The 14370-nt window shown below is 36.0% G+C and overlaps 1 protein-coding gene across 12 annotated transcripts in view; it reads left to right on the top strand.

Moving 5' to 3' along the window:
* Positions 1-14370, top strand: part of LOC310895701 (multidrug resistance-associated protein 1-like) — a 50277-nt gene that overhangs the window by 15858 nt on the left and 20049 nt on the right. For 11 of the 12 annotated variants that reach the window (XM_083827305.1, XM_083827301.1, XM_083827311.1 and 8 more), the window contains 12 exons: positions 1370-1511; positions 1948-2111; positions 3164-3341; positions 5084-5338; positions 6858-6923; positions 7549-7686; positions 9083-9229; positions 9977-10061; positions 10175-10241; positions 11527-11653; positions 13109-13285; positions 13671-13838. In XM_083827305.1, coding sequence (XP_083683431.1) covers positions 1370-1511; positions 1948-2111; positions 3164-3341; positions 5084-5338; positions 6858-6923; positions 7549-7686; positions 9083-9229; positions 9977-10061; positions 10175-10241; positions 11527-11653; positions 13109-13285; positions 13671-13838 — 1714 coding nt within the window. Of the gene's footprint in view, positions 1-1369; positions 1512-1947; positions 2112-3163; positions 3342-5083; positions 5339-6857; positions 6924-7548; positions 7687-9082; positions 9230-9976; positions 10062-10174; positions 10242-11526; positions 11654-13108; positions 13286-13670; positions 13839-14370 lie in introns of those variants that run through there. The other variant, XM_083827304.1, reaches the window with a different exon arrangement.

Genomic DNA, 14370 nt, shown 5'->3' with positions numbered 1-14370 from the left:
CTTGCAATCTAAATGAAGAAGTCTCAAATTAATTGTTATATACTAAACACATAATGCCATATTATGTTTCCTTAGAATTCAGGCAATCTGGAGATTGCACTGAGAAGGGCATTTGGTAAATCTGTTTACCAAATAGGTGGAGGCAGCAGTGTTTTTTAGCATTGAGATGAATGGGCAATGTCAGTCTGCATAACTCAAGTATTAATTGGTCTGCTTTCCTCATCTTCCCAAAAGCTGGTGCTCATAGTACAAGGCTGTGTTTTTGCCTTAATTTATCAAGTGTAGGACAAATTCGCTTTGTCTTTAATGTTACAGCTTCAGTAGAAAGGAAGCCCATATGGATAGTGAGGTCCACCCCCACTAGGATTTTGTTACTTCCAACAAAAAGTTTCTGAATCTTACTCTGTGTCCTGTGCTAAGCACAATGGCACACACATTAACATGAAGCCCAGCACTGGCACTGCACTGGAAGCACACTCTAGAGAACATGGACACTGCATCTGCATTTCAGCCCTCAGGGAGGGAAATCCCCACCACCCTAAAAGCATTACAGCTGCCACTGACAGGAAACACTCCCGTGTCCATGCATGTGTCTCTTGCTGCTTCCTAGATGTTTGGGGCTTTCTTTAAGGTGAGTAAGATTGTCCACATTAGTCCTGCTGCATTTTTTCCATCTCAGAAATGGGATGGCAAGTTCTCTGAAATCTGTCCTGCCCGTCAAAAGATACAGATCAGCTGTTATTCTTTGAAATGGAATTCTTGTAGCTTGTTCATCAGCCCTATTTTGCCACTTTTACGACTGATTTCATATCTTTCTAACAATTAAGTGAGTAACAGCACTTTGGTGAAACAAAATTTTAATATATAAAGATCTGCAGTAAGGAAACTTCCATCATACTTGTGCTGAACCCCAGTAGTTTAAGGTTGTTACTGTGGTTAGAAGTGAGTCACAACATAATGCAATCTGAGAATTAAAAAATAAATAAATAAGATTTATTTCCCAATTATAATAGTAACTGTAATGGTGCTACACAGGTTTGTTTGTGAAATACGGTATTTTCCTGTGGAGAAATGTGGGATCAGCAATGTAGACAGACTTTGAAGTACAAAGTTTACCCAGAATTTGCTGTTCTGATGTGACAGTCTGTTTGGGCCCTTCTTACTTCAGGTAAATTTCAATATACTTGAAGTGACTATAAGTATGTTCCAGTATTAGGCTGTAGCCTTTATAAGATTACATAAATTATTTTGAATGTGGAGTTTATTTATATACCCAAAATGATATCCTTAACTTTTTGAGTTCGTATTTCTGTTTGTTTTGTTTGCTGTATTTCATGCTCTCTAAATTCATTGTTTGTTTGTTTTTCAGAGTAATATCTATAGGCTATAAAAAACCATTGGAGAGGGATGACCTGTTTGAGCTGAATGAAAGTGATTCACCATACAGCGTGTGTCCTAACTTTGAAAAGCAATGGAGGAAAGAAATCCAAAAGTCTACTGCAGGATTGACGGTAGTGATAATTAAGAACAGCTAACACCTTTTTTTTTCAACCTTAGACATAAAGTTCTTAAAAGTCTGCTATAAATGAAAGTTCGTTTCAATTTTTGTTCAAGCTTTCCTCTGGCTTTCTGATGCAAGTTTTTTGACCTGTGACAATCATTTGAGGATTAAATTATTTTCTGATTTTGTAGGGTTTCTAGGCAACCCTAGAAACAATATTTATCCTTTCCTAAAAGATTTCTAGCCAGACTAAATAAAACCACAGGTCATTTCTTACCGCAAAGTTTTTCTACTGACCTGACTGTCTGAAATGTGCTTCTTCAGAACACAAGTACAAAAATGACTTTAAATAGATACTTCAATGTTACATGGTATATTTGTAGGTGGGGTAGAGGGGAGAAATAATTTTCTTTGTTAATTATCTACATATTTTTGTAATCTTGCAGGCTTCTTACATCAAAAGAATGCTATGCAAAAGAAAGACATCAAGTTTCCATAAACAATCTTTGATTTTGCCACTATGGCAAACATTTAAATTTTTATTGATTAAAGTTGCATTTCTAAAAGTTGCAGCTGACATTCTGCCTTTCATGAGTTCACAAATAATGAAGTAAGTTTTTATTCTGTTTTACCTCATGTTTAAAGATGATTAATAATAATAAAGGGTTACCAGTATCAAAACCAAACTAAGCAATGGCTTAGATGTGTAAAGATGGGGTGGTTTAGGTGTTTTTTGTGGATTTATATATATATTTTTTCAGTGATTATCTGTAAATGATCTAATGAAGGAAAACTCAAAGTGATCAGGAGTTTCTTGGCTGACAGACTGAGATAAAAGCAATAGAAACTCATTTCCACAATATTTAATTAAGTATTGAATATACTTAAACATAAAACCAAATGTAAAAAAAAAAAAAAAAAGTGAAGTGCCGAGATGTTTAACTTTCCAGCTTTTTGTTAATATTTTTGTGTCTCTACTTTTAACAAAAAATTTAAATGTGCAACAATGTCTACAGTTCCAACATTTCCGGGAAAACTGTGGTAACTCTCTTATAATGTTATCAATACCATAAGGTGGATGGATATTGTGCTTAACACAAAAGTACAAAGAATGTATTGTGTGCTTTTATAAAGAAAAGTAATAATGAACAGAATTATTGTTAAGCTCCATACCCTGCGTCAGTGAAATTCTATTGTATTCTGGGATGCTGAACAAAACTGTTGACTTCAAACCTGTTTGAAGATCTGTTTGAAGATATCACAGTTGCTGGTTATTTAAGATAAACTTTTTCTAACGCCAACATAAGAATTAATTTTCCTTCAGATTTTCTTTCTCACTTTTGTAGTTGGTAGTTGCAGCCTTTGTGACTACATCTAATTAAAATGCTCTTTTTTTCTTTTGTGCCATTTATTTGTACTGCATTGTTAGTGAAGTCAGCATTAGCCAATTAATTTTTAGAATAGTGTTTGATAGTTTTTTCTAGGCTAACATATAGTAAAACACTATTTTTAACGTGGTTTGTCTTCATGACATTGGACCATACCTGGATGAAAAATGGATTTAATTAAGCAAGTTGCCAGTATGTCAGTTTAGTGAACTTTCTATTGTCAGATGTTGACTGTGTGCACAGAATCTAAAATTTTATTTTGCTTCATTTTCAGATCAATGATAACTCTAAGTGAAAATCACCCTAGTTCATATGGAAGTGGATATGGCTACGTTATTGCCTTCTTTTTTGTAGCTCTCTCTCAAACTCTCCTACATCAGCTATACCAGCGTAACAATATGCTTACTGCAGTCAAAATCAAGACTGCCGTTGTTGGCCTGATATACAAAAAGGTAATAACGCATTCTGCTTTTCTTTCAAAACAAAAGTTTAAAATAAGCTTCTCAGCATGATAAAAACCCAAGAAACTATAAACTGGTGACAGGCTTACAGATTGCCTTTATATTCTGATGATTGTTTCTGTGTAATAATTTGTAATTTCAACAGTGTTATCTTCGAATGCTCCAATCACACAGTTAAATTTTTTTTAAGCAACCTGTTATAAACTGAGCTCTTCCTATTTTTATTAGATTTAGTTTGGATATAAGGAAGAAATCTTTCACAGTGAGGGTGGTGAGACACTGGAATAGGTTGTCCAAGGAATTTGTGTATGAGCCGTCACTGGAAGTGTTCAACATTGGGTTGGATGGGGCTTTGAGCAACTGGATCTAGAGAAAGACGTCCCTGCCATGGGCAGGTTGGACTTGATAATTCTCATGGGTCCTCTTCAACCCAAATGATTCTAAGATTATGGGATAATTTCCCCAAATTTACTAAATGACATAGGAAAATATTTCAGGCTGGAATTACAGAGAAAAAGCAAGGATGTATGCAATCACAACTTTTACTGCATAGTAGTAGTGAATATAACAAACTAAAGTTTGCCACTTTGTCTCCTCTGGAGGTTGAAATTTTTCTCCTTGATTTAAGTGAAACTGATTTTGAGTTGATTTGAATGTGCAGTAGGTTAACTGCTGTGTAAATCTATGTATAACTTATATTACCCGCAATATTTCTTATTAAAGTTGAGATTATTACTAACTGTGAGAGAGGCAGGTGCTCGTAACGTAATATTGAAAGTATCTGTGTGTGACCTACAAAACATTACAATGTTTACCATACTGTCACTGTATAGCATATGAGATGAAGCTGGTTTCTCAGTGCTGCGCCTTTAATTCACTCTGTTACAAACACAACACTTTGGTATTTTTACTGCAGTATTTGACAATGAAACAAACGTTAAGGAAGACAAGACGTAATCTCAATCTGAAGTAAATTAGTCTCTGTTGCCAATTTAAAATACAATCTTTTTTTCCTTAAGATATTCAAATAAACCTTTCGGCATAGCCTTTTCAGGTATTTTCTGAACCACTACACAGTATTTCACTTGTCGGCTGCAACTCAGAGAAACAGAGGAATTCTTTCTCTCATGTCATGTATGAAGGTGTGTCAATACATCAAGTCATGAACAGGGGAATATAGTGTGAGGCTGCAACTAGAGTGGGTATGTCATCTGGCAAGTTTCCACAGCTACAGGTCACAGAGATAGCTTGGTCCTCTGTCTGAATAGAGTCAGTGAATATCAGATCAGGTTGTGCTTTGCACGTGGAATGGATGGTGGAGTGAGTTGCTGCAGCACTGTCTAGTTCTGTGCAGGAATTCTAAGTGCTACAGTGGAAAAATGTGAGTCACTGTGAGAGAGCATGTATGTGTGTGACCTCTCTGGGTAACTATCAGTCCCCAGACACTTGGACATGTGGTGCCAGCCTGCCACACTCGTATTATACGTGCGCTTGCTGTGAAGCCTGCCGTTCTTGCTTCCTGCACTGGGAAGTAAGCTAGCCCAAAGCTGAGCCTTTCTGAGCTCTCTTTGTGCTATGGTGTCATCTTTATTTACTGTGAGGAGTTGCAAGTTTGTTTCACTGAGCTCGGCTTTGCTTTACTATTGTCCCTTCTTTTAGCTTTTCCTGGGACGTTAAACCCATCAAAATTGTTGATTTTTGCAACTTTTACCCTCTCTGTTTTCCGGTTGCAGGCCTTAACTTTAGCAAATTCCTCACGACGAAACTATACAACTGGGGAAATTGTGAACCTGATGTCAGCAGATGTTCAGCAACTCATGGAGCTAACTGTAAACATCAACCTGTTGTGGTCAGCACCTTTTCAGATCATCATGGCTGTTTTCTTTCTTTGGAAAGAACTCGGCCCCTCTGCTCTAGCAGGTGTAGCGGTGCTTCTTTTGGTTATACCTATAAACGCACTTATTGCAGCCAAAGTAAAAAGTCTGAAGGTGAGACATTTAAATAGGCATGGTAAGGAGAGGTTTAATTGTCATAATGCAGAAATGAAGGGGGGAGGAAGGGTTAAAATTATGCAGGTATAGGAATTATATTGGTACATCAAAATTAAAACCAAAACAATAAACAACCCGAGTTGTAGCTTCTTTCCACTAGGGGGGAAAGTGGGGGAGCATAACTTTAGTAAGAAAGCAGTATGTTTCATAGCTAAGCTACTATTTAGATTGCATACCTAAATTTTCATTGTACTGAAACAATACATTTGTATTAGTAAAAATTACTACATGACTCAGTTTAGAAGCAGTTACGTTTTTGCATATTACACGAGTTAATTCTATTAAATAAGGGATTTTTCAGGATTATGGCCCTCTTCCACTTCTATTATTCAGACTAAGCAGCTCTCTCAACCTCAGGAGAATATGTTATGTTTATGAGAATTCCCACAGAGGTACTACATGTGTTCCTGCTTCTTTCCTGCTTCTCTGATGCTACGATTCTCTTGCACTGCATTGCTTATTACTATAACTGACAATTTCACGAGGTCTGCTGGAACAAACACTACAGTCCTAAGGTTTGCATTGCTATCAAAGGCAAATACCTGTCTGACTTATTTTGCCTGTGGTAGTGCAGCATGCAGTGAAGATTCTTCACAGATCCATAGATTTTTTTTGTAAGGCTGTGATAGTATAGAGGCATCACAGTAAGAAAAGCCCTCACCTCTTTTGCAGATGCAGCAGGTACATATGCTCTTAGATTCCTACTAAGATATGAGAGAGAAAAGAAGTACTGAAGGGTTTTCCTGAACACCCTGAGAACTGGAAGCTTGTTAGGTCGTTCCAGTACCTAAGGGACCTACAGGAAAGCTAGGGAGTGTCTTTATAAGGAAGTGTAGTGATAGGACAGGGAGGCCTAGGACATGAGATAGGAGATAGGACAAGGAAAGGACGGCTTTAAACTAAAAGAGGGTAAGTTAGATTTGATATTAGGAAGAAATTATGTATGATTAAGGTGGTGAGGTACTGGAACAGGCTGCCCAGAGAAGCTGTGGATGCCCCATCCCTGGTGGTGTTCAAGGACAGGGTGGATGGGGCTTTGGGCAACCTGGTCTGGTGGGAGGTGACCCTGCCAATAGAAGGGGGGGGGTATAGAACTAGGTGATCTTTGAGGTCTCTTCCAACCCAAACCATTCTATGGCTCTATGATTTTTATTCAATATGAAGGAAATAATGGTAGTAGAGAAGAGATTAAAAAAAATAAAAAAAAATAAAAAAAAGAATTGAAATGTCCTCCTTAATATATATTTTAGGGGGAAAATGTTATAATGTATTTAATAATCCTTATTTTAAGTAATGGATTATATGACTTACGTATATAGCTGAAAATGATATAATTGCAGTGCTAGTGTGTTTTTCAGCAAGGCAAAAGTAGTGTAAAAGATAATTATTGCCCAAATATACTGCATATTTTCTTTTTTATCACTGAAAAATGAAAATGTTGCTGTCTTTCAACCAGAAGAGTCAAATGAGATATTCAGATCAACGAGTCAAGCTACTAAGTGAAATGTTACATGGAATAAAGGTAATGCCACAACTAATGAGGTGTGGTTTTTGTTTTGGTCTGGTTTTGTTAACTTGTGAGGACTGAAAAAAAGTTATTTAAAAAACTAGGGTTCTGTGAGTAATCTTTCAGCCAATATTGATAGAAGCTTAAAAAGAGGACATTTTAACATAATGTACTTAAAGTTTTTTTGAAATATATTTAATGGTTTAATGTTATTTGAAAAACTTTATCTGTGATGCATTAATTTGACTACTACATTTTTATTAGAATGTAAAATGTGCTAGTAGATGTCTGAAAACCTTTAGCAGACTAAAATTTTGGTATATAAAGAAAACACTTTTAAAAGTTGACTAGTTTTATTTGTTATTTATACAACTCTGAAATAAACTAACTCATCATTTATGATGCATAGGAATATGTTGAAATTTGTAGAATTAAGGGGGACTAGAGGATGTCTTCCATAAGAATAAGCTAAGTTTCAGCTACCTTAGCTCATACTTTGATTTGTAAAACATTAAAGTTTTTATAGTTTGGTGTTGCTGTATATTTGAAAATGACATTTGGAGCTTAAGCTTATTTTGTGAAGCATGATCGCTATTTTTTTTCTTTTATTCAAATACTTCTTTTTGTTTGATTTGTCTAGATCCTCAAACTTCATGCATGGGAACCTGCATATCAAAGGAAGGTCACGAACATTAGAGAACGTGAAGTGGGTGTTCTGAAGTCATCTGGCTATCTGACGACTTACTCCATGCTAACATTGACATGTATTCCTTTCATGGTTCGTTTCATAAAAATATTAATTCATGCAAGACTTTCTCTTGTATTTCCAGTTGCTTTAGTATCTCACAATGTTTGCTCACAAACATTGCCTCACAGTATCTTAGAAAGATTATTAAAGCAATATATCTGAAGTCACAGGTTCTAATGTTAATTATATGACTGGAGAGGGACAAGACAAAGAGGTTATGGATTGAGTAAGCTTTTAGAGACTTCTGTTAGAAAGTGGAAAATCAAATCTATGTCTCCTGAATCTCATTTCACTGTTTTAATTGTACTATTTCTGTTGCATAGAAATAACTATCTTCTTTATACTCCTTCTGTTTTAAGGGAGTGTATTTTCAATCTGAAATTTTTAGCAAACCCTTCTCAAATACTGAACCTCTAAATAAATGGAAAAGAAAAAAAAAAGCAAACAAAAAACACAACAACAACAAAAACAACAAAAAGACAACCATAAGCTGAATTCATCCCAGCTTTGTTTCGGTGGAATTGTATCAGGAAGCTGTTCATGTCTTTGGATCTTTAAATCTCTCTGTTAAACTTCATTGGAAAGTAAATGGATCAAACTGAAATTTTCATTAGGGATAAATGACCACTCTTAACTGTAGTTACACAGACTGGAATATTCTGATGCTTAACTCACAATATGTGATTAGTGAGGATGAATATTCCTTAGGAATAGTGAGAGAGAGCATTAAGGCCATCCAGTTTGTAACCTTGATAACTGAAATACTTGAAGCAGTGGGTGAGAAAAAATCACAAAGTTAAAATTAAGTCCAGTGAAATAATCAACTTATTATTTAGGACTTCCTTATGACTCCTAGTTTAGGACTCCTGTTTTAGTTCAAAACTCCTCCCAAACTCAAGAAATGGCACATGAGACCCCATAGGACAGGTTCTTAACTTTAAGCTTTTCTGGGTAATTCTGAAGGCTCGAGTATCTGCTGTGTAGGAGCCCATCTTATTCTCTGATGACTATACATTACATTTTTGGAAAAAAAAAATCCAGGTGGTAAAAATAAAGATATCTGCAGTAAACAATTTTACTTTATGACCAATATCATAGAGACAGCAAAAAGAAAAAAATGTGAATTTGCTGAAATGTCAGCACGAAATGTCATGTCTAAGTGTTTTCAAAATGAAGAAATCAATTCCTGAGATAGGAAAGTTATTTCATAGTTTCATGCACGTCCAGTTGGGTCAGCCACAGTAGCCAAGTATTTCTGCACTCAACATTGCAGCCATGAAATAATTCCCAAGTGCAGCAAATGCAGAGAAGTCCCTGTTTATATGTGAACAGAAATGGAATTCCACGTCTTTGAAATGCAAAAAAAAAAATAATAGATTTTATTTATAATGTGATTTTACTTCTTTTCATTTTTTGATTTTAAAAGGTCTCATTGGCTACATTTGGAGTCTTCTTTTATCTGGATAAAGACAATGTTTTAACAGCAACTAAAGTTTTTACATCTATTACTTTATTTAACATTTTGCGACTGCCTTTGTTTGATTTACCATCTGTGATCTCTGCTGTGGTCCAGGTAAGCATATTTTGACTAAGGACAGTAAAAGGCCGATGTTTGTTCTGTCTTCTTGTTCTTCTGTGGTGTTTCATCTATATCTAGGAATGATTAAGTCATTAAGTTATTTGAAGTTACACTTTGCTAAGATGAAGCTGCACAGTATATTTACAGAAGGGGAAGCACGAAGGCTTTTTAAAGGATGCCTCACAGTTTTTTAACTGGAATGCCTCACAGTTTTTTGACTGGAATGATAATGGGGTGGAATACTTGATTGCAGCTGAGCTTTCCGTTTCTGGCTTTTCTTCCTTGAGTGAGCTAAAATCATCTTCTGCTTTTACTCTCAATTTCTCCGCTTCACAGTTCCAGTGAAGAGAAAAGTGGGACCAGTTTGGGCCGCACCTTTTTAAATAACTCAAACATTGTTATATGTTGGAGCCCTTGGTACCAAGTAGGGGAGCCCCAGCATGGCCTCTGCATTTCTGTATTTCACTAGTCACTGCTGAAAGAATTAGAGAAAAAAGAGGAAAGAATTAAAGAAAAAAGAAAAAAGAATGTTATAGTTACCTAGCAGTGTAGATCCTGGGGGAGAGGGAGGTGAACACTTGCTTATGGCTTTATTTACCCTGAACACCAATTTTTGTCTACCTTTAATTAAGACAAGGAGTATGTCTTTTCATACTGTCTAGAGGGTTTCGTTGTTGTTGTTGTTTTAAGTATTATTTAAGAATTTAGGTAGCACAGGTATGCTGTATGTTCATCTTGCAGACCAAGGTTTCTCTGAGACGTTTAGAGGATTTTCTGTGTGCTGAGGATCTTAACCCTGAGGATGTTAATACAAGCTACAGTGGAAGTAAGCTGCAGTTACTCATTTTTAATTGGTCATTAGTTTAAATGGGTGATCATTAAGAACCTCAACTGAGGGGATAGATTAGCAACTGTGCTCTTTTTTCTTTACTACAACAGATCATGCTGTTGGGTTTATTGGTGCTTCTTTCCGCTGGGAGAAAAATGGCCTGCCAATCTTAAAAAAGTAAGATATTTATTCATTATTTTTATAAGCTCTTTTAGCAGAGTGTGACATCTATAAAGATTTTCAGGATTAGGACTAGTTCATGATGGAGACACCAGAGAGAACATACACTGTTATTTGTAGAGTATCCCATGTGATCACTGTGTTCTGGAAAGTCAAATCTGACCTGGCCTCCCTCATGCTCTAAGAGGAACCACATAGCATATGGTTCTCCAACACAGCACTCCTATCACTTCACCCTTCAGTTTGCACAAGGAAGGTTTAACTTTCTTTGGAAAGAACAAACAAACAAAGTTTGCTTTTCTTACAATGGTCTCTCTTGCCTGAAAATGCTCATTTTTTTGTATGTCATTTCTTAACGAGGTATTTTTTAGGTATAAATTCAGATATTTTTAAACTGCTACACAGTGAGTTCATTGCAGGGTTAGTAAGGAAATGGAGTAACCATGCTCTGGAGTAGAATGAAGAACCTACTTGATAAGCTCTGTTCAATTTTACTAGGGCAGCTGAAGCGGTTACCACCCACCCAATCTAACCCTCTCACCATGCTGTCTACTCTGTTCATCTCAGGGATAGAGGGGATCATTTGCCATGACATGGCATTGGGTGTCCACATCTCAGCCACCATAGCCTGCAGTATAATATCCAGGCATAAACTAGCTTCGATAGACTTCATTAAAGCCTGGTATAGTCTCTGTGTACAGTCTTTCTCAACTTTATTTGTGCTTCAAACTCTAATCTGAAGGGGCTACACTTATTTTACCATAGGGCCTTCAGTTTAGAACATGCTTAGATCCAGATAGCTGGAGTACAGGTAGAGCAAGTGGCTCTCCATGTATGCAGAAGTTTATGAGATCAGATTGTACATGTTTTGACAGCAAAATTTGTGGAGGATGAAGAGCACACATTTTTACTCAGATATTTTTCACGTTGCGTACAGTAGGTTCTACATGAGAAGTCTAGCTGTTGATTGTCAGAGCAAGGTAAAAAGCAAACTACAGGCCTGAGACGAGTAAGCGCATGTGCTGGTTAGATGTTCTCCCATTTGATTGCATTGTGACCAGATGAAAACACAACCCCTTAATCTGCAGACCAGCAAATTTATTCTTAAAGTCATTAATGCATGTTTCTGAAGGGTATATAGTCAAAAGGCATGCAAACTGAAATACTAATTTCTCATTGTCCTGAAGGTAAAATAGAGTATTTCTTTCTTACAGTGACCACAACCCATACATAATGCAGTATTTACAAAGAGGGTAACTAATTTCTGTGTCAATATTTCCAGCTTGAGTGTCAGCATTCCTGAAGGCTCTTTAGTTGCTGTTGTGGGACACGTTGGATCTGGAAAGTCATCTTTTCTTTCTGCTATTCTTGGAGAAATGGAGAAACTTGAAGGAACAGTTCAGAGAAGAGTAAGATTGTCTATCTGTCCCTCCATGCCCCCACCCCGACCCTCTCACCAGTAAATAAATTAAGCAAAATTGCTTTTGGAAGTGCCATTTTATCTTTTCATCTATTTATGATTGTAATAATGCTGATAAGTGAAGTTTCAGCACTTAACTTCTTGAATCTTTAATCTTCAAAGACAAATAACATGATGGCATTTTGTAAACTGTATAACTATTTTTATTTGGTTTCAACCAAAGTGATTGCAAAGCCATTCTCATATTTAAGAATACATGTAATTCAGTGCAAAACTCAGAAATGTTTAAGTCATATGTTGAACCTAAACGTCGAATGTTTGCTGGCTGTGAACAGCTGTATGGACACTATCTATTTAGAGTTGTGATAAACTCTGCAGAATACAGTCATATCTCTTGCAGTGGCTTATTGGTAGAGAAGATGCAGGATGTAGATACAGAGGGAAAAATGTAGCTTTAGGCAGAAATAGAAGTAAGGTGCTGGCTTTCCCAGTGATAGAAAATCCCGTAGTTTAACTTACCTTGTAGTTACATAGGACAGTGAAAGTCCCCATCACAAAAAAAAAAAAAAAAAAGAGCTTAGGGAAGGTTTTTATGCATTACAGATATGCAGGAAGTTAAATTCTGATTTCAGAATACAGTAATATTTTTCAATTTATATTGCTTGAGCCAAAAAATGTCAATGTATAGCCATGGTATCAGCTAATCTGTTTGCAAGTAGATGTGGTAACACTAAAACATTTATCAGCCTTGAAAATCGGTGTAGAACAAGAACCTTCACTCCTGTGGAAATCTAGTGCAGTATCCTCTCACTGAAGAGGACAGAAAATGAGGCTGAAGTGTTCTGAATCTGAGAGTAGTAACTAAATGGGAAAAAGAGCCGCTGTGTAAAATTTAATAATGAAGACATACCTAGAAAACGTATGTAGACTGTAAATTTGTTGTAAAATTAATAGATTTTTACAGGACATACAGCTTATGTAAGAAAAGATCTAGGAGCATTACCGGTGATGATTGCTATCCTGTAATCTTAATTTTTAGGGGTTTATATATTCCACAGAAAGTTAGGTAAAAATACAGTCAGACTGTATGTTGACACATACCTAATGTAGAGCCATTTTGCTGCATGTAAATATTACCTTTAAAAGATGTCACTTTTTGTCAAAGAGATCTTTCACTGAAGGACTTCACTCAATATATGTCCCAGCTCTGTTAGTTTTATTTGAAGTATGTGCTCTTATAGTAATTATCGGCAAGCTGTTGTACAGGAATATTAAATCAATTGTTTTTTGTTACTCAAAATTTTAACACTTTAATAATGCTTATGTTACGGAAGTAATGTCCTGTTATTTTGAGATAAATCTAGAATAGCAAGCGAATATTAAAATGCTATTTTTGGTGTTCAGAAAGCCCAAGTAAAAAATGTTTCCAATTCTTTTTATTTAGGGTTCAGTGGCATACGTTGCTCAGCAAGCTTGGATTCAAAATGACAGTTTACAGGAGAATATTCTCTTCGGTGCAAATCTAAACAGGTCATACTACGAGCTTGTTTTAGAGTCTTGTGCTTTACTGCCAGATTTGGCACAGTTACCAAAGGGAGATCAAACAGAGATTGGAGAAAGGGTGAGAATTTGAAGTGTCAGAATTGATATAATAAGTTGTTGCTTTATTATTTTTATATATTTATAATTAATATTTATATTAATATAAATATAATGATACATATCATGTATATATAATTAAATATTAATATTGCCCGTATGCCTGTAAATAATAATTAATTCTCCACAGTGTATTGTATTTGCCCATTTTGAAATGAGAAGTTAATCAACAAGGGGCAAACTTTGCTCTAATTACTTAAAAATATAACTTTTAACTTTTCTACTTCTATAAATATTATAAAATTTACTTTGGTTACCTGAAAAATGCGATGATGAAATTGACTGTGATATGCTGGACTTCTGTAGTATTTTGTATTAAAATGTGGATTTTGGTTTTTTTTTCTTAGGGCATCAATATAAGTGGAGGGCAGAAGCAGAGAGTGAGTCTTGCTAGAGCTGTGTATAGCAATGCTGACTTGTATCTTCTGGATGACCCCCTTTCTGCTGTAGATGTGCATGTTGGGAAACATCTTTTTGAGAAGTTAATTGGGCCTTCAGGCCTCTTAAAAAATAAGGTAAAGTAGGGAGGCTGCTTTTCAATTTGGGGATTAACTGCTTTGTACAATGCAACAGACACAATGTCTCAGTCATTCTGCAAAAGTTCATCCCTTACCTAATATGTTGATGAAAAATATTCTGAATAAAGAGGCTAAATAAAAAGCACAGCTGAATCTACCAGTTTGAAGTCTATCAGGTGGCCGTAGCGTAGGCAGAAGACAAGATTGAGAGTTGGCCTGACCTTGAGGTCTGAAAAAGTCACATAATACTTGGTCATTTCTACTTCGCTGGCAGTTGGTGAGGCATGCTGTGATGTGCATATACGAGGCAGGGTGGAGCCCTTTGTGGTCACTCTTGATGCTTCACTGCCATAAATAAGTTATAGCCAGCATAAGTTAAAGAAAGAAGGGCTTCTTGTTGACTAGGGAAATTCCCAAAGGGAAAGTGGAATGAGGGGGAATAAGTCCTCCCATCTGTTAATGTGGGAAGGCAAGATGGATGTTAAAATATTCTCTCTTCAGTGCTATGAGTTAGTGCAGATTAATCCTG

Source organism: Anser anser, assembly GCF_964211835.1.
Source record: "Anser anser genome assembly, chromosome: 1".
NCBI classification, from domain to species: domain Eukaryota; kingdom Metazoa; phylum Chordata; class Aves; order Anseriformes; family Anatidae; genus Anser; species Anser anser.
Note: the sequence above shows the minus strand (reverse complement) of the source record. Positions and strands in the feature narration are given on the sequence as shown.